General features: G+C 36.7%; 1 protein-coding gene and 1 non-coding gene across 16 annotated transcripts in view; one reads left to right on the forward strand and one right to left on the reverse strand.

The window, feature by feature from the left end:
- Nucleotides 1-20814, reverse strand: part of Gpatch8 (G-patch domain containing 8) — a 98975-nt gene that overhangs the window by 38345 nt on the left and 39816 nt on the right. For 9 of the 15 annotated variants that reach the window (XM_074045570.1, XM_074045572.1, XM_074045575.1 and 6 more), the window contains 2 exons: nucleotides 1681-1748; nucleotides 1029-1115 (listed from right to left, as the gene is read on the reverse strand). In XM_074045570.1, coding sequence (XP_073901671.1) covers nucleotides 1029-1115; nucleotides 1681-1748 — 155 coding nt within the window. Of the gene's footprint in view, nucleotides 1-1028; nucleotides 1116-1680; nucleotides 1749-3891; nucleotides 3937-13005; nucleotides 13121-20814 lie in introns of all 15 variants that reach the window. The other 6 variants (XM_074045581.1, XM_074045582.1, XM_074045580.1 and 3 more) reach the window with 2 other exon arrangements.
- LOC141414246 (U6 spliceosomal RNA) lies at nucleotides 5122-5228 on the forward strand. The gene has a single exon (XR_012439308.1). It is a non-coding gene; the product is annotated as a U6 spliceosomal RNA (small nuclear RNA).

A 20814-nucleotide genomic window follows, 5' to 3' on the forward strand; every position in this document is an offset into this window, starting at 1 on the left:
TCCTCCAGCTTCAGCCTCCCAAGCGCTAGGATTATAGGCATGTGCCACCACGTCTGCCTTAGTTTTGGCAGTTTTTAATTGATATATTTTGAGGCAATGTTTAAATGCATATAAATGTAAAGCGTTTACCTTACCGGTGAACTCTAGTGATACTATCTTCCTTAATGTCTATTTTATCAGACAAAAGTCACAACGAGCTTTGTTTAGATTTGCCTGATAGGTATTTTCTTCCACCTTTTTATTTTCAATCTCTCTTTAACCTTATGCTTTAGGTACATTAACTGGTAAATGGCCTGTAGTTGGATTTCCTTTTTTTCCATTTTGGTTTAGCAATCTTTGTACTTGTACTGGAGTATTTATTTAGTCCAATGGTTTACAACTTGTCTGTACACAAAAACCATTTGGGAAATTTTAAAATATAGGTGGTGGTGGGAAGTGTAAAAGAGGAGGATTGAGGTCTAAGCCAGCATGGGCAAAAGGTCATATCCTACCTCCAAAATAACCAGAGCAAAAAAAGCTATAGGTAGTCCAGCACTGGCGGCTCATGCCTGTAATCTGAGCTACTTGAGAAGCTAAGATCAGGAGGATCATGCTTTGACACTGGCCAGGGCAAATAGTTCTTGAGACCTCCCCCCATCTCCAAAAATAACTAAAGCAAAATGGACTGAAGGTGTGGGTCAAGTAGTAGAATGCCCACCTAGAACAAAACCCTGAGTTTAAACTCCAGTACCAAAAGAGAAAAAAAAAAGTAATTCTTTTAATGCTACTATCACTTGCTTTCCTGGTGTGAAAGACATTGTGCTTTCAAACACTAACTAATATAATCTTTATATTATGAAGTATTACGAAATATTACTACTTCATATAGTTTTTACAGAGGCAACAACAGAAAAGTAACTAAAACTCAACTACCAATGAACCACCAGATGTAAACAAATAATGTCATCCAAGAAATTCTTTTCACTAAAAATGAGTATCTCTTCTTCAGTGTCAGCATGCCTCACATAAGAATGACTTTGTGTAAGTACCTTGTACTTTTGTCTCAGCTCTTCTGTGTCTTCTTTTTCTACTTCTAGGACACGACGCCGTTCGGTAGCATCTTCAGCATAATCAAGCTTGACGAAAACAGATATATTTAGTTTCATTTCCTAAAGTCCCCGTACATTAGCTATGAAAAAGTCATTTGCACAATTATGATATTGTTTGAAAACAAAAAATATGTGTTTTGCTCAGCTATCTCTTGCTTTGCCACCTCACAGAGAAAACAAGCAAAACAGTTCCTTAGTCCTTTCTTCCTGATGGTTTTCAACAGACATATTTGTTGATTGTAATAGACTTCAGTTCAATGTTCACTGCTAAAGAATTAAGAGTAAATGAAGAAAACATTTTAGGTAATAAAAAGCAGGTATCAGAGATAACAGCTCTATACAATTCTGCACAGGAAAAGCACCTATCACAGCAAAAATTTTAAGAGTTGATTAACACTGCCTAGTGAAACAAGTACCAGGGTCTGAGTCTATGTCTGATTTTGCACTGCTGTATAAGTAAACTTTATATGCTCCTTAAAACAAAAACATTAAAACTGTGTTTCTTCTTATAAATATATTTATTGCACTGGCATCTGAATTTGGAGTTAATATTAATTTTTAAGTATTTCATAAAATGAGTGAGTCAATTTACCTCCATTTCCATGCGACCCATGCCCATGACATCATACTTGACAACAATTGGAATAGGATCTGTTCTCCCTGTAATAGGAACATAGAATCAAGGTAAGAGAAAGCTAAGCCAACAGCTCACTTTACACATTAGGTTTGGGTGGTTAGAGATCTTGCCTTGGAGTGCAGAGACCAGAAAGCTACAGTGAACCAAACACAAGCCATTCTCACAGCTTACAGCCAATCCTTCCTTTCCAAGGTTAAACCCAGCTAGCACTTTGGTTTACCTTCCAGTTGGGGATAATTCCAGATTACTATGGCAAAACTAAATAAGTAATACAAAGTAATTCTAAGCAATGGGACTAGGAGAATTAAAATTAAAAATACTAGAAGCTCTTTTTTAAAAAAAAGATCTCCAAATAACTTCCCATCAAGAATCACTTCACTCTATCCATTGATATCCTCACCCACATACTGAAAACTGGTAATAAATATTTCAACTGACATGCTTAAGTAGGAAAAGTACATTTTCAAACCTGAATCAGGAAAACTCTAGTTACAAATTAGCAAATTTAATTTTTTTGTTTTCAAAAGATGCTTTACAATTGAATGGGACTATGAAAATTTGAAATAAAAAGCAAGTTAGTTGCTCTTAGGGACAAACAGTAGTTTTAATTTAGTGTCTCAGGTTTCATTTCCCAGAGTGGATGTAACACTGGCTATAGTAATTGGTAAGCTGTGAAAAGGACTAGTTGCGAAGAAAATTGACTTTAAACTAATTGATCTATGCTGGAGATTTTTTAAATAAATAATATTTAATCCACTCATAACCAGCCAAACAAAGCAAAATGGGGCAGACAAGCACTTTACTACCACAGCTGTTTTACATCACAACTTGCGCTGTTCATTGTGATGTAAGCCCACTGAAAAGAGGACTTACCTTATCCGTTGCAAACCTTTAGTGAAAAACATAACGTTTACTTCCTTCATTATTTCACTCAGGCTGGTATAAACAATTGTTTGTTGTTGTTGTTATATACATATATATATTATACCTTTGGGCTAAATATTGAGTTTTGTCAAGCTAAATCTGATGCATTACCAAAAACAAATTTAAAAAAAAAAAAAAAGCAAGATATTGACTAGCATGGGTCCTGCAGAAAAAAAAAGAAACCCTTTTCAAAACAACCAGCAACCACTTATATCCAGTGGTTCTAATGGAATGAATTTTTGTCTTAAAAACACAATGAAAAAAATTCATCAGTTTACTTATAACCAATGCCAATTATTGCTTTTACACAATAAATAGGGAGGTAGTAAGGAATTACCATAGTTTTAAAAAAAATACCTGTTTACTAAAGAATAACTTTTTTCTTTTTTTTTTTGGATGGTGGTACTGGGGTTCAAATTTAAGGCCTCTCACTTGCTAGGCAGGTGCTCTACACCTGAGCCATACTCCCAGTCCAAGAATATTTTGTGTGAGAAAGAAAAGAGAGGAAAAAACCTCCAAAAACAAACAAACAAACAAAAACCTTGAACACAGCCTTTCTTTTTAGATAATACCAAAGAGTGCAAATAAAACAAAATGAAAATACATTACTACCTTATGCCCAATGGTATAATAAATAAGCAGTGACTGCAATCTTTAGCAAAAGGACCAAATTAAAGACAGGTTATAAAAATGACTTCCTCGGTGCAATATCACTTTCATAACGTCTCAATCAGGGATTTACTGGTAAAAACAAATGGTCTAATGAAAGAATTGAAAACAAACATCAAAGAAATTTATTTTGGAATATTTTTGATGTGTCAGAATTTGTGTTCATAAGAATCAAGAAAGTTTTGGTACAAATTCATTACCTCTGTAAACCCCTGTTTATAAACTCTGCATTAGTACTTTTGCCTTCTAAGGCAGTCAAAGTTTGTTTTAATTTATTTATAAATTGCAGTAGCAAGTGCTAGTGCCCATTACATTGGAGAGGGGGAATCAACTTTTTGACAGTATTAGAATTTAATATTTTAACTGATTTTTTGGCAGTTCTAACATAAACAGATACATCCCTTCTTAACATTACCCTTTAATGAACAAGGATCAGACAAGTTGCATAAGGAAAAGGAAAGGAAAATGAAAAAGACCAAGCAGAAGGATGAAGGCTACAACAGAGAAAGTAAGCCTAACATATTGGTGCACTGATGACAAAAGGAGTAATTCAGTCTGAAAATAAAAAATTACCACTGCTAAGTTTACCATCACCACAACAAGTCCAGGATCATAATGCTGTAAAAAAGAAACACCATTTGTTAGGCAGAAACCATTAGGGTAGGAAATAGGCCTTCTAGCAGGCAGACAGGATAGGGTAAAGTACCAATTGGGCTTTGTCCCTCCCCCAGTTTCAGCTGAGTGCAGAAGGACATTTTGTACTGCAACAGCTGTTTTCATACTGGTCAGACCAGGGTGTGAGATTTTTGTACTGATACTTGAGAGCATAAACAATCTCCTCTTCAATAATGCAGGGGTTTGGGGGATGGGTTCGGATGTCACTTTAAAGTGAAAAAACTAGCTTTAGCTTCTAGTCTCTCAAAACTATTCATTCCAGTGAATCAGTATTTGGGACCCAAGATGGGACTTTTCCCTAAAGAAATCACAACAAAGATTGGATGGGATCAATTGGACAACTGCTTTGCTAAAAGAAACACAGAGAGCTTGGAGAGGTAGTGTTTCAACACCTCTGTAAAAATGTTTAACAATTAGAGGTCTAGAAAACAACCTTAGATGTTCAATGCATGAACAAAGTTGTGCATTTGAGTTCTATCATTAATGAATAAAACTGGCTCCCCTCAGATCTTTACTTTCTGTTAACGAGGAGGACTTCCCAGGCCCACCAACATCTATCTGTATGCAGGAGATAAAGTCAACCTTTGAAGAAAAGCTAAAAAAAAAAAAAAAAAAAAACAGGCATCATAATGAACCATCACATTTGCACTTTCTCCACTTAAACAGTTAACTCATAGAAAATAAACTGTCTAGCTTTCAAAACAATCTGAAGGTGACATTGTTGCCTGGACCAAGAAGTAATTTCTTAGCATTATTAAAGGGGCTACAGACCAAGAAAAAATCACAGTGGGAAAAGACACCAAATAATACATACAAGAAGAGCACCATTTTTGTTGTTTTTTTAAAAAAAAACTTATTTATTATCCATGATAAAGTCTATCATAAAGAGCATCACTTGGAATACCTAAATAACAATTTGCAGTGATGAGTTTTTAAAAGGTAAAGTAGCAACAGAATATCTGGTAATATGTATTCTCTAGAAAAGTCAAGGTTTTTTAAATAACTAAATCCAGAATCTCTGTTTCTTGGTTTCTTTTAAGCTGTGGCAGATATTAAAGTCCTTTAAATTATTAATAATATTTTTTTTTGTTTATTGATGTATTCATCTGATTGAAAAAACTGATCTTTGTGCTTGCTTCGGCAGCACGTATACTAAAATTGGAACGATACAGAGAAGATTAGCATGGCCCCTGCGCAAGGATGACATGCAAATTCGTGAAGCGTTCCATATTTTTAAAGAAAAAAAAAAAAAGAAAAAAAAAACTGATCTTTTCTCAAAACTGTAAATGTTTTACTAATCAACTGGAATTTAACTGTTTACATTTTGTTTTTTATTTTTTTGTGGTGCCAAGGATCAAACCCAGGACCTTGCAAATGCTCTACCATTATACTTTCAGCTCTAATTGTCCACATTTTAAAGAACAGTTTTACTTCTACTATGACAGAAATTATTAAATGCTCTTTTTTTTTTTTTAAAAGCCTAAAGCACCCAGTATTCCCAGGTGGTCCCCCAACAACTAAACAGACCCGACCCTGCTTAGCTTCTGAGATCAGACAAGAGCTAGTGTATTCAGGGTGGTATGGCCATAGACTAAATACTTTTTTATTACAGGCTCTGACTAAAACTCAAGGGCATTATGACTTATAACTAAAGAGTGAATAAGGTATGAAGCTGAGCATGGTAGTATACACCTGTAGTCACAGCTACTGGGAAGGCTATGGCAAGGGGACTGCTTGAACCAAGGACTTTGAGGCCAATCTAGATAACATAGCAAGACCCTGTCTCAAAAAAACTATCACTAGCAGCAAAAATTGAAAACCCATTATCTATAACCATCTTGTCTCTGTGAGCAGGGCCTCAAGAACTAGTTTTGAGTATGAAGCAGTTAAGGATGTATCAATCTAGAAAACTGGCATAAAGAGCTGGACTATAGAGAAACACTTATATTTTTCTTTTTTAAGAAACACTATATTTACGGAGACAAATTCTAGCAAAAGAAAATATTAAAACAGGATCATAATTTGGTGATCTGTCGCACTTTAGAAGGCTATCATTTCCTTACAGAAATAAAGAACCTTCTAAAATAATTATAACACTAATTAGATTCTAAACAGAAGAATTCCACAATGTATTTCTGTTGTCTTTCCCCCTAGGTAGATTAACTCAGCACAAGTATTTATTACAAATATTGATTAGCTCCTACTATATATAGGCACTGCTGTAGGAATTGAGCATATAGCAGTGATGAAGAAAAAGTGTTTTGTCCCCAAAATTATCATTAGGCAAAATAATGTCACCAGTTTGAACTTCTAACATGACAGGGGAAGAAAACAGAATATCTGTGGAGTTAATTTATAAGCAGTTCAAAAAGCTGGCTGAAGCTGACTCTAAGGTCTGACCCTAATAAAGCAGAGGTAAATATAAAAGCCATCAAGGAGTGACAAAATCCAGTTCCAAAAGACCCAAACTTATAAAGGCCAAGATTCTGCCCTGGCATATTTCTTACCTTAAGCAACTCAAATACATATGCGAAAATCAAGAATAATATAAAATTGAGAAGGCGACTATTTGGTGCTTTCCAAGTATTCAAAATAGGACTCTAATGAAAGTTTATTAGTGTGTTTAAATGTAATTTCCTTTATTAAAACAGTGATTATATTCAACTTTCAGGAACACTGAACAAATCGTGTCATTTCTAAACCAAAGTTTCACTTTTGTAAATTTCTACGGAAAATGACACTGTTCGTTGCCATGAAAAAAAACACAAATGATTACTTTCAGAATCATTTAGATATTTTTCTTAATAACTATTAACATGATATATGCTACCTCTTAATAAACACTAACTAGAAGCATAGAGCACATTAATTATTCCTTTCAGAGTTTTTTTTTGGTGCTACAGGAGTTTGAACTCAGGACCTCACACTTGCTAGGAAGGTGCTATATCACTTGGGCCACTCTTCCAGCCCATTTTCTGTGTTGGGTATTTCCAAGATAGGGTCTCAAGGGTTATTTACCTGAGCTCTCCTGCTCTATGTCTGCATCCCAAGTAGCTAGAGTTACAGGTGTGAAGCACCGCCAACCAACCCCTTCAGAAATTTTAATTTTTTTTAAAGACTTTCTACTCAAAATAGAGTCCAAATTATCCAGTATTATGAAACCTAACTATATTCTTCCCATGATCTGTTTAATGACCTACAGAACAACCAGACAAATTTGACTTTCAAATATAGGCACAGAAATTAAATTGTGACCTGAAGAATCAACATCAAGTATTTTAAAAAGTATGACAGCTAGTTTTCTAGGTTAACATAGTTCAACTTTAATCACATAACCTCACATGTTAATAAGAGACGGACAAAGGTGAGGCAAAGGCAGAGGTGTTAGGGAATCAGAATGTTAAGCCTGGAACATGAGTTCCTCAAGCCTTAGAAGACGCAATAAAGAGAACTCATGAAGTATTTTTATTTTTGTTTTTATGTTATCACATTATTGTTGTACTAGAGGTATATTGTGACATTTGCAATGTATCTTAGTTGAATTCAACCTCTCCATCATTCTACTTTCTCTCTCCCCCAACCAAGGTACTTTTAATTAAGCAAAGAATAATAACCTAAAGGAAATCATACGTTTTTACATAAGACCTACTAAAATTACATTAAGTCACTGAAGGCTATCTTATTCTAACCACTATGCAATGGTCAATTTATTGTTTAATTGGAAAAAGCCAATTTAAATAAATATAATTTGGGGGTAAACAACCCAAAACATGAGATTTAGAAGGGGTCAAAACAACAAGTACTCAGTTTAAAAAAAAAAAAAAAAGTGGGTAGAACTTGTATACTGACTTTTGAGCCCAAGATGAAGGGTGGAGTCCTTTGAATGTTGTAGGAAAAATGGGGGGGGGGGAGTTGAAGAGAAGCGAGTAGTATACTCCAAACATGTATGTGGACCACTTCAATCTATGTGGGTATCTCTTAAAGAATTCCAAAAGAGCACACAGATTGATGACCTGGAACTCAGTGCAACTATAGTTCTATCATTAATTAAGCATATGACAAATCATTAGCTATCTTAGTTTCATGACTCGAAAATAAAGGAGTTATACAGATTTAATAATATATGTGGTTTACTTCAATTCTTAAGTTTGAAGGGTAGAAAACATTTAAGGGAATGATATGGATGGTGGCCAATTCATGGTATTATAATAATCCAATACTCCAATGTCTTCTTAGATTTGTAGCTCTTACTATTGGTTAAGTGCTCCATAGCCACATCGAGAATTTTTTTACAATTTCAGGATTACTCTACAACCCCTAAAGACTTTCCAGCTGTATTTAAACAGCTCTTCCTTTACCTTCCACAATAACCACTCTATAGTATTCTATCTGTAATTAATTCCTTTCTACATTTTTCTAGGACTATTCCTAAAAAAAAAAAAAAAAAAGAGCCTGGGCTACAAAAATCTCAGTTCTCCATCATTCTGAGTGAGGTTAGCCTGGCTCAAAAAACCAAAAATCGTATGTTCTCCCTCATATGTGGACATTAGATCAAGGGCAAACACAACAAGGGGACTGGACTATGAGCACATGATAAAAGCGAGAGCACACAAGGGAGGGGTGAGGATAGGTAAGACACCTAAAAAACTAGCTAGCATTTGTTGCCCTTAACGCAGAGAAACTAAAGCAGATACCTTAAAGCAACTGAGGCCAATAGGAAAAGGGGAACAGGTACTAGAGAAAAGGTTAGATCAAAAAGAATTAACCTAGAAGGTAACACCCACGCACAGGAAATCAATGTGAGTCAATGCCCTGTATAGCTATCCTTATCTCAACCAGCAAAAACCCTCATTCCTTTCTATTATTGCTTATACTCTCTCTACAACAAAATTAGAAATAAGGGCAAAATAGTTTCTGCTGGGTATTGAGGGGGGGGAGAGGGAGGGGGTGGAGGGGGTGGTAAGGGAGGGGGTGGGGGCAGGGGGGAGAAATGAACCAAGCCTTGTATGCACATATGAATAATAAAAGAAAAATGAAAAAAAAAAATCTCAGTTCTCCAATAAGAGATAGGATCTAAAAACGTGGGTGACTTTTTACAACCAAAGCATGAATCTCAATAGCCTGCCCTGCAAAATGAAGATATCCTCACTTCAGGACTGGTATGCAAATAAAAGAGATCACAAATGCAAGATACAGATGCTTAATGAAACTTAAATCCCTAAACAGAATGTTACTGAACAATAGTCATCTTGAGGCTTTAGGATTTCTTTTAAAAGCCATCCTTTTATTTCCAACGTGGGTGCTTTTGAAAATAAATGATAAAATAAAAGATACTCTAAAACAGGAGCTGTGACAAATTCCAATGTTTTACGTACCATTTGTTGTTAATAGAACAAAGTCATTTATGGATGGAGAAGATAATTATCTAGGATCAATAACTGAAGTATTACCCAAAAATTCTTCCCATATATCATTAGCCAAATTAGTGACAACTGAGTTTGAAAAGGAATGTTATACAAATACTCAATATAAGTCAAGAGAATGAATTTAGAGCAACATAATTTTTACCAAGACTTTCTCAAAATTAATGTACAGTACAGATTATGTAAGAAAATACAGTGGCATGTGCCTATAGACTCATATGACACAGGAGGATCACTTAAGCACAGGAATTTGATGCCAGCCCCAATACATATGTATATGTACTGAATGGTGAAAGACACTAATCCACGATGTATTAAATTGTAATAGATGAAATCCATGCAGAATCTAAGAAAGAGTAAACTGGCCAGGCTTAGTGACTCACATCTGTAATCCAGATACTCAGGAGGGGAGATTGGGAATATCACAGATCAGCTCAGGCAAAAAAAGTTGGTAAGAACCCATCTAAATCCATAAAAGCTGGGTATAGTGGTATGTGACTATCATCTGAGCTACACAGGAAGCATAAATAAGAGAACTGTGGTCCAGGCCAGCCTGGGTATAAACACAAGAACTTATTCAAAAAAATAAAGGAAAAAAAAAAAAAAAGAGCTGGGGGCATGGCTAAAGTGGTACATTGCCTACCTCACAAGTTCAAGGCTCCGAGTTCAAACCCCAATATTGGGGGGAAAAAAATCAGAAAATAGAGTAGATTTAAATGACCAAAAGAATACCCCTTCTTTCCTTGGAGTCTCTGCTAAGATCCCTCAAAATTTCTCTTCCAATTCTTAAAACTCTATGATTCCATATACCTCTGAAAGTACTTTTTGCTCCTCTTTGTGCCTACTTATGAAATATTAACTACTGAGTTTTTGTACTTTCAATTATTTCCACCTGACAGTTACAAAGAAACCATTATCACAATATACCATACATTGCTTCACTTAAACAAAAAAGAAAAAGAAAAAAGTTTTTTTGTCCTTTCTAAGCCATCATCAACCAGGAAACTGCTATCAGGATGCAGGTGTCCATAAAAACCCTGGGGCTGGCGGAATGGCTCAAGCAGTAAGAGTGCCTGTCTAGCAAGCATGAGTCCCTGAGTTCAATCCCCAGTGCCACTGAAAAACAAAAACAAAACAAAACAAAACAAACAAACAAAAAAAACCCATAAAAACCCTGAAGGATGCCAGCACCACCAAAACAAACCAACCAGTCAACCTAAGGGAAAGACCATTATGCTCACGCCTAAAACCTCAGATAATACAAAATATAATAAAAGGCCAAAATCCAGGATAAGGAATTCCTTCTGAATCAGCAAAGGATGAGATTTGCTTGTAAGCTACTACAAGATGAATGCACTTTGTACATAATAGTCTAAAGGAGTCCATCCTTCATCTTCTGTTCAGACTGCATAGTACTGCTAAGAAAACAAAGTTTTATACCACTTCCAAGAAGACAAAACCTAAAATCAAGAAAGTTAGAGCCAAGAGTGATAGACATACTGTAATCCCAGCCTTTGGGAAGCTAAAGGCACAAGGATCAAGAGTTCAAGGCCAGTCTGGCTACACAGTGAGACCCTGTCAGGAAAGGAAAGAAAGGAAAGGGGAAAGGGCGAAAGGGGAAAGGGAAAGGAAAAGGGGAAAGGGGAGGGGAAAGGCAAAAGGGAAGGGGAAAGGCAAAAGGGAAGGGGAAAGGGAAGGCGAAGGGAAGGGGGAAGGGTAGGGAAAGGGGAAGGAGGAAAAGGGGAGGGGGAGGGAGGAAAGAAGGTTAAATTGGCTGCCCTGAAATACTGTAAGGTAAATGAAGATGAAATGGCAGAATTAGTTGACTTCATGAAGAGTGCCCTTCAGATAAATGTGATGCTGGAGAATGGCCAGCCAGTTTGACAGACATTACTATGGCAAGTTTTGTCTGACTTCATGCTTCAAAAGGCCTAAAGACAAATAATTGCATATGAGTTAATAAAAAAATTTCTTGGCACCTCCACTTTGTAGCTAATTATCCTGCTTTACCAGATTCATTTTAATCATGCAAATTAAACAAGGGCAGGATGTCTGTAAGTAATAAGGTGGGAAACAATGTAAATCAGGCCAAGGATAAAACTAAAGAAAAATATATAGCATTGTACTACATGAGACCAAAAAACTCACTAGTACATTTTGGATGAGTTTAAAAAAACAACTGTCTCCTTGCTATAATAAAGGTGATTTTCTTAAAAGCCTATTTTATTTATTGAGTCCAAAGCAATGTTCTTTCAGCTATGGTCCATTCCACTGCATTACAATTTTAGGGGGAGCTTATTTAAAATGTAACTTCCTAAACCTCATTCCAGACCTAGTTGAGTTGTGCTGGTTGGAAATTTGTATTTTAAATAAGGCACTCAAGCAAATTTTGCTAAGAACTATAGGTCTAATAATAGACTTCGAGAAAGCACTGACTGAAGTAGAGCTAAGAAGATTTGTACAATAAACTAGCTCTATCCTTACCAGTTTTTGTTGCTGTTGTTATTGTTTTTGGTGGTACTGGGGTTTAAACTCAGGGCCTCATGCTTGCTAGGCAGGTGCTCCACCATTCGAGGCCACTCCACCAGCCTCCTTACTAGTTTGACCTCAGATACACATTTAAGTTCCTTAATCAAGTGGCACTGTACTCTACTACAGAGACTTAAGATGAAAATGAGATACACAGGCACATAAAACATGTATGCTATTATGTTTCATTCTAGGAACAATCCCAACTCTTTTAAAAATAAGGATAAGGTCTAAGGTGTAGCTTAATGGTAGACCTTGACTATCATGTGCAAGGCCCTAAATTTGATTCCTATCAAAGAAAGGAGGAAGGAAGGGAGCAAGGCAGGAAGAAAAAAAAGGAAAAAAAGAAAAAGAGGAAGAGGAGATGAGAGGAGAAAGGAAAAGAGAAAGAAAAGGAAAAGGGTATACTTAGCAAGGTCGCAGTGCATAGGTGGAATTTAAACCTAGGTCAAATTTCATGATTTTTTTTGTTGTTTTAATTTGATTTGTTAATATAGCTCAGGCTGGCCTAAAATTGGAGATCCTCCTCCCTCAGTCTCCCAAGTGCTGGGCCCAAGTAAAATTTCAACTGAGTTCAGAAAGTAGTAACCTATAGGTCAAATATAGGATCTGGCATAAGTTTTATTTGTCCTACATGATTTTAGACTTTGAGCCATTTGTCTATTAGGAAGTTTCACAGGGAAATCTGAATTTCTACTTTCCTTTAAAAAGTTCAGGGATGGCAGGCCGGGGGCTGGTGGCTCATGCCTGTAATCCTAGCTACTTGGGAAACAGAGATCAGGAGGATCACGGTTTAAAGCCAGCCCAGGCAAGAAGCTTGTGAGACCCTATCTCAAAAATACCCATCACAGAAAAGGACTGGCGGAGTGGTTCAAGGTGAAGGCCCTAAGTTCAAGCCCCAGTACCGCCCCCCCCGCCCCCCGACCCTAGGAAAAAAAAAAAAAGTTCAAGAATGGGAGTGTGGCTAAAATGGTAGAGCACCTGCCCAGCAAGCTTGAGGCCCTGGGTTCAAACCCCAGTACTATGCCAGCTAGCCACCCCTCCCCGCCCAATAATATACCAAGTTCAGAGGATGTGCGTGACATGGTGGCACACACCCAAATTTCCAGCACTTATCATGAAACTGAGGCAGGATGATTGTGATTCTGTGGCCAGCATGGTTACGTGGTAAGATCCTGTCTCAAAAAAAAAAAAAAAAAAAATCAGATTACCACTGAGATGCCAACATTTAGCAGGATCTGAGTGGCCATTATTCTTCTCTAATCATGGCATAACCACTTCCTATTGTGAGCCTGAACTGTGCATGTGACCAGCAGGCACTATACTGCTTGAACCACACTTCCAACCCTATTTGCTCTGGTTAATTTTGAAGATAGGGTTTTGCTTTTTGCTCAGGCTATATGGACAAGGACCCTCCTATTTTTTGCTTCCTGAAGTCATTGGGATGACAGATGCACACCACGACTGTCAGCTTTTTTCTGGTGAGAAGGGGGTCTTGCAAACTTATTTGTTGGAGTTGTCCTGGAACCTCAATCCTCCTAATCTTAGCCTCCCTTTTAGCACAGGATGATGACAGGCATATACCACCATGCCCAGTTATTGGTTGAGATGGGGTCTTACTAACTTTTTGCCTGGGCTGGTCTTGAACCAAGATCCTCCCCACTTCCACTTCCACCAACAGCTGGAATTACAGAAGTAAGCTACCACACCCAGCCTAAAAGGATTTCTTATAAAAAGCGCTTTTTACTTTGTGTTCTTATAATCTTCACATTTTTTCCTATTTTAAAATAACCATTGTTCTTTATGGAAGAGACTCTACCACCCCACGGATACCTATGCTGCATGAATCTTTATCTACTAGCAAGCTCAGGTGGGCAAATGAGAAATTGTTGTTCTTCTTCCTTTTCTCACAATCTGAGGTTTTTTACATGTTAAATTGTTACAGAAATCAACTGAAATTCTAAGTTGAATTGTTCAATTTTCTATTAATCCCCCATTTTAATATCCATTATACTGTAACATATTTATTTCTTACATATGTCTCCCTTTTAGACATGAGCAGACAGACAGAGGTTATACCTTATTCACACTTGAAGAATTAGTACAGATCTGGAACATTCTCAGGAATCAATAAACGTATTACAGAATAAAAACCATGAAAAGTAGCAACAGAAAACACAAAGACACAGTTACTATCCCTTAGAAGCTTATTGTCTAATAAGGGTAAAAGAGACATAAAAATTGTACAAGGTAGAGAAATCAAGGAGGAAATTTAGTATAAGACACGTGTTGTAGTATTTTCTTTTTTCCTGGAGATCAATTACCATTCCTAAAAAACTGGTTAAGGTTCTTTTTCTTTTCTTTTTATGGTCAAGGTCCTTACCTCTCAATTTATTCTGAAGTTTCTTGTGAATTTTATATTAATCATGAGGAAAATGTGTATGTATATAAATCACTTTAAATGCACTAAGAAAATATCACATTCAGAACTACCTCCATTTTTTTTTCTTGCCTAGAATACTACATTATATTTCAACTCTATAGAGATTAAAGGTGTCTGCACCTACAGTTTAGGTACATTACAGTAAACTGATTGAAAGCATAACTTGGGCTGAGGATGTAACTCAGTGGTGGAGTGCTTACCTAGCATGTGCAAGCAAGGCCCTGGGTTTGATCGCCAACACTGCTAAATAAATAAATAACCTGTATGAGGTCTCACTCCCTTTTTGTTTTTGGCAGTAATGGGGTTTGAACTCAGCATTTTGTACTTACTAGGCAGGTACTCTGCCACTTGAGAGTGCCTCTTGAAAGTGTCTCTTTTACCCTCCAGCCCAGGCCCAAAGGACTCTCTTTAAAAAACAAAAACAAACCACATAGGTCTTGGCACCAGATCATACACTTATTTGTTATAAGGTCTTGGGCAAACTATTATTTAGAATGTCAATTTCCTGCCAGGCATGGTAGTACGTATCTGTAATCCCACCACTCAGCAAATGGAGACAGAAGAATCCCAAACTCTAGGCCAGTCTAGGCCAGCCATGGCTACACATGGAGTTCCAGGTCAGCCTGGGTTTCAAAGCAAAACCCTGCCTTTAAAAAAAAAAAAAAAAAAAAAAAAAAGTTGGCCATGATAAAGGATTAACACTAAACCTAGTGAATAGGGGCTTACTAGTCAGACACATGTTATGAACTGGCTATATACTACTTGGTTTGTTTTATCATCATATCTATGCCTGCTTTCCATTTCCACTGCTATTACCCCATTCCCAGTCTTTATCTACTCACATCCAGACCTCTTAAAATGATCCTTCTCCACCCTCAGACGTACTTTAACCAGACTAGTAGTCTACTTCCACCACAAATTCCCAGCTGGTATAGGGAGAAGTAATGAGGCTAAAAATCAGACAATCTGAGTTTGGGTTTTAGATTTATTACTAAGACAAGAACACCAAACCCGCCAGCCATCAGGGGTTCACCTATAATCCTAGCTACTCAGGAGGTAAAGATCAGAAGGATTAAGGTTTGAAGCCAGCCCAGGCAAATAGTTCACGAGACCCTATGTTGAAAAACCCATTACAAAAAAGGGGCTGGCGGAGTGGTTCAAACAATAGCTGCACCTGCCTGACTAGCGTGAGGCCCTGAGTTAAAACTTCAGTAACAAAAAAAGAAAGAAAGAAATCTAAATTTGTTCATCTGAAGTGAGTTTTAGATGAAATCATCTTTAATATATGGCTCTCGTCTGATCAAAAATTGCCTCTGGCTTACAAAATAAAATTCCAAATCAGAGCAGCATTAAAGCCTTCCACATTTGGCAGAGTAGATGAAGAGCATGAGTTCTGAAGCCAGAAAGACCAAATTTGAATCCTGATTCTTTTCTTTACTGGTCATTTATCCTTGAACATGTTTTTGGTTTTTTTTTTTGGAACTACTAAGATTTGAACTCAGGGCCTACATCTTGAGCCACTCCACAGCCCTACTTTGTGATGGGCTTTTTCAAGATAGGGTCTCGCCAACTATTTGACCAGTTTGGCTTTGAACACAATCCTTCTGATCTCTGTCTGCTGAGTAGCTAGGATTACAGTCATGAGCCACTGGTGCCCGGCTATCCTTTGACAACTTAATAAACTTCTATGAGACTCAGTTTATTCTTCTACATAATAGGAATAGAATAATTATCTCACAGGCCTTTTATAAGAATTAAAGTAGATATCTGTTAAGTTCTAAGGACATGGTGAAAACTGAGTATGAGATCTGGGCATATTCTAACCAATCTCCTGTCACTTCCTTCTAGTTCCAGGTTCCTGGAGACCTACAACTATGCTTCAACAGAAACAATTGTGCAGGTCCCTTCCTCCTTTTTTTATATATTGGGGTTCAATATTAAAAAATACTGAGAGAGATTTTCTGCTTAAAAAAAAAGTATGAAATCCACTGCGTAATAGGCATTCTCTGTTCCAACTAGCAATGAGCACTTTAGTCAACTACAATTACCTTATATAAAGCATAAATTGGCAGGGCACCAGTGGCTCACACCTGTAATCCTAGCTACTTGGGAGACTAAGAGTGGGAGGATTAAGGTTTGAGGCCAGTCTAGACAAATAGTTTACAAGACCCCATCATCAAAATAACCAGAGCAAAATGGACTGGAGGTGCAGCTCAAGTGGGAGTGCCTACTTTGCAAGCATGAAGCCCTGAGTTCAAACTCCAATCCCACCCAAAAAAAAAAAAAAAGTCAAAGGCAGCCAGGCATAGTTAACTGATCAGGTCTGCAGTCACAGAACTTAGGAGGCTGAGGCAAAGAATTTAGAGTTCGAGGCCAGGGACTGGGACAGCTCAATGGTAAAGGTCATGCCTAGCATGCCCAAGCTTGGGTTTAATCTCCAGCACTTTAAAAATAAAGAAAAAACAACAACAATAAACCTGACAGCTCAGCCTGGACTACATAAAGAGATCCTCTCTCAAGTGGAAAAGAAAAAAATAAATAAATAAAATAAAGGCTCAACAGAACCCGCATCTTACTAAATCCAATTTGTGCATTACTAAATATGCTTGCTTTTGACAAATGTATAAAGACTCTCAGCTCCATTTAATTAGCAAAGAATAGAGGCTTTTCTCCCTAGGCTACATGAGTTCTGTGTATAAACTGTTTTTTTGATTTTTTGAGATAGGTCTCACTATATAGCTCAGACTGAACTCAAACACAAGATCCTGCCTCCACTTTACAAATGCTCGAATTACAGGTGTGTGTCATCATACCCAGCCTAACTAAACCTTTCTGACAATCCATACCTTGCTCTGTGATTCAGGGGAGCTACATGTTTGCTGTCCTCCCCTAATCCATTCCTATTTTCAGTTTCAGCTTTTTCTGAAAAGGAAAAGGTATAAAGTAGAAACACTGATCTCAAAGTCAGGCTTATACTCAGCAGCTGTATGACATCTCCCAAACTGCTTCACTTCATAAAACAGGCTATACAGATACCTACCTCATTAAATAGGACAATGAGAAATATTTAGATTTTAGACCAATATTTGGTCCATAATAATTATGTACTGTCACTTTCTTTTATCAAAATAAAACATAAATTTCAAAGGGAAGTTGGACAACTTCACTTTTGCAAAGATTCTATCCAGAAAAATGTATGTTGCTGTAATATTAAAGGAAAACTATTTTATTTCAGGCAAAGCATGATTTTTTTCCTTAAGAAGTTAGTGAAGCTGGAGATGTAGCTCAGTGGTAGTCAGAACATTTGCCTAGCATGCCCTGAGTATGATGCCAGCAGCAAAAAAAAAAAAAAAGCTACTCAGCACCCAAGCCTATAGTCCCAGCTACCCTAGCTGAGATCAGTTCAAGATACCCTGTTTCAATACAAACGAACAAAATTTTACAAGAAGCTTATAGGGATTTGGAGGATAGCTCCATAATACAGCACTTGCACAATATGCATGAGGTAGTGGGTTTGATTTACGGCACTACCAAAATAAATAAAAATTAAGAGGTAAATGAAATTTTAAAGATTTGGGGGAGACAATGACAGAGGAGATACTGGGGATTAAACACAGGACCCACTGCTTGAGCTATGCAGCCAGCCCTTTTATTTTCATTGGGTTTTTAGCCCAGGCTGGCCTCAAACACCTGGTCCTCCTCCCTTTACTTCCTGAGTAGCTGGGATTATAGATTTGTACCATCATGCTCAATATTCAATATTATAATATCACAATAAAGCCTAAGTTGTAACACTACATATTTGTACATACTTGTATTTTATTTAAGTCTAGTTTTCCTTCAGTCACAAAATGTAGCATAAACATTGTTGGGACTTATCTAATGCAGGCTTTCCCCAAGCAATATTCAACATTTATTTCCTAATTGGTACACACAAAAAATTAAAGAAATACCCATAACCCTGCTGTACTTTCATTCTACATACTCTAGGTCAGGACAGTTGTTTTCTAAATTTTTTGAAGTTAATACAAATATCTATCACTTTTTTAAATTACAGCAAAAAGAAACTCAGTTTCCCTTCAGAGTCCACCTTTACAAAGAATTTTCTCTTCATGAATAAGCAAATACACATTTATAGGCATACCCCATACTCCCACAGAATGTAAACACCTCAGTTTCCATACCCAGACAATAATGTTCTTGTGACACATTTTTTTAGTCAATGGTTTTAAGAAAAATTTTTTAAACTTTATATAATTAATTAAGCGTGACAAGCCTGAAAACACATTCCAAGTAAAACTAGAATTCTAATTTATAGGAAAAACTATTTCAGTATAAACAAAATGCTATTGCATAGAAATCAACTGTGTATTAGAAGCCATATTAAGCCAGGCAGTGGTGGCTCATGGCTATAATCTTAGCTACTCAGGAAGCAGAGATCAGGAGGATCCTGGTTCAAGGCCAGCCCACGCAAATAGTTCATAAGAACCTATCTCAAAAATACCCAACATGCACAAGAAAAAGGGTTGGAGAAGTGACTCAAATGGTAGAGCACCTGCCTAGAAAGTGTGAGGCACTGAATTCAAACCCCAGTACCCTCCCAAAAAAAAAGCCACAGTAATATAACCCAGCACTTAGTAGGCAGAGGCAGAAGGATCACAACAAGTTGGAGTCCAGCCTGAGCTATACAGTAAGATCCTGTCTAAAAATTTTTTTTTAATTATTTGGTAATCAGGAAGAAATGTTTTAAGTATTTTATATCCTAACAATTTTTACTTTTTAAAATTTACTTTTCTTTTTTTGAGACAGGAATTCAAGCTGGCCTTGAACTCTTAGGCCCAAGCAATCCTTTTCTCTCAACCTTCTAAGTAAAAGCAGCTACAGACACCTCATCTGGTTTTAAATCCTAACTTTTTTTTTTTCTTTTGGTAGTGCTGGAGCTAACAACTTTTTAAACTACATAAATAGGCAGCTTTCCATGTTTCAGTTATGTTTTAGAAACTAGTTAAATTTGGACGTTGGCTTTCAATTCGTTTAAAAAAATGGCCAATTCTTCCCAGGGAAGTTTTTCACACAAAAAGTCTAATTTTTTAAGTAGGAAGGACATTTATATCTACATATCTGCATCATTTAACACGTATAGTTTATAATACACACTGTACCGTACCTTGTTTCTTAGAAACTTCTATACATACTAGGTACATACCAAATTACTCCAATCTTTTTAGAGCTGCATGACTTTCCTTTACACCATTTAAGGATTCTATAAAACACATTGTTTCATTTGCCGCTAATTATAACTATAATACCACTGATAAGATATATTTAGCTTTACTAAAATATGAAGTCTTAGTCAATGAAATATAGTAATAGAATGCTTCTAATCTTTTGTTGTTACAGTGATATAACAAATTAACATCAATCATATGTTATTTAGTTCATTGCAAGAGTAAGCTCAGGATAGTTATAAATCAAATTACTGGATTCAATGATACTTGCATTTCAGGGTTCGAACTTAGGGTTTCACACTTGTTCAGCAGACGTGCTCCCCTTGAGCCATGCCTTCAGCCCAAGAATACAAGCATTTTAATCTTTAAGCAATCCAAATTGTTCTCTGTAGTGATTTTTCCTACTTATAATCATGATGTAACTGTTTCCCATAATCTGACCATGCCAATTTTTTAACCTTTTCCAATCTAATGCTATCTCACAATTTAATATATTTATTACAAGAAGGTTCAGAATATTTTCAAATGCTTAAAGGCCATTTGCTTTTCTTTTCTATATACAATGTTCCCCTTTTCCATTTCTCATGCTGAATAAATACATGAAGGAAATTTGTCCTTTGCCTATATTGAAATATTAGTGATATTAGGAAGTGGAGATCCTGAGGATGGCAGTTCAAGGCCAGCCTAAACAAAAAAATTTAGCAATGCACTCATAAACTAGGCATGGTGGTACAGGCCTCTGATTCCAGCTACATGGGAAATAAAAGCAGATGGACTGTGGTCCAAAGAAGACCCTACTCAAAAAATAACTAATGCAAAAAGGGCTGGAAGTGTGGCTCAAGTGGTAAACCACAAGCTTGAGGCCCTAGGTTCAAACCCCAGTTCCACCACAGGGAAGAAAGAAGTATCATAGATATTTCCTCCCATTTACTTTTTTCTTCTTTTTTTTGGTGGTACTGGAGTTTGAACTCAGGGCTTCAAGCTTGACAGGCAGGTGCTCTTGCTACTGAGCCATGTCTTCAGCCCAAATTTATCCTCTCTTAATGGTTCACTTTTTAGAAAAACTTCCTTATTCAATCCGCCCCCCCACTCTGGAGTAGTGGGGGTTTGAACTCAGGGCCTCATATACTCAACCACTTGGGCTATACCTCAAATCTCAAGCCTTTTCCCTCCCCTTTTACTTATTTTTTGGATAGGG

The sequence above is a fragment of the Castor canadensis genome, chromosome 11 (genome assembly GCF_047511655.1).
Source record: "Castor canadensis chromosome 11, mCasCan1.hap1v2, whole genome shotgun sequence".
NCBI classification, from domain to species: domain Eukaryota; kingdom Metazoa; phylum Chordata; class Mammalia; order Rodentia; family Castoridae; genus Castor; species Castor canadensis.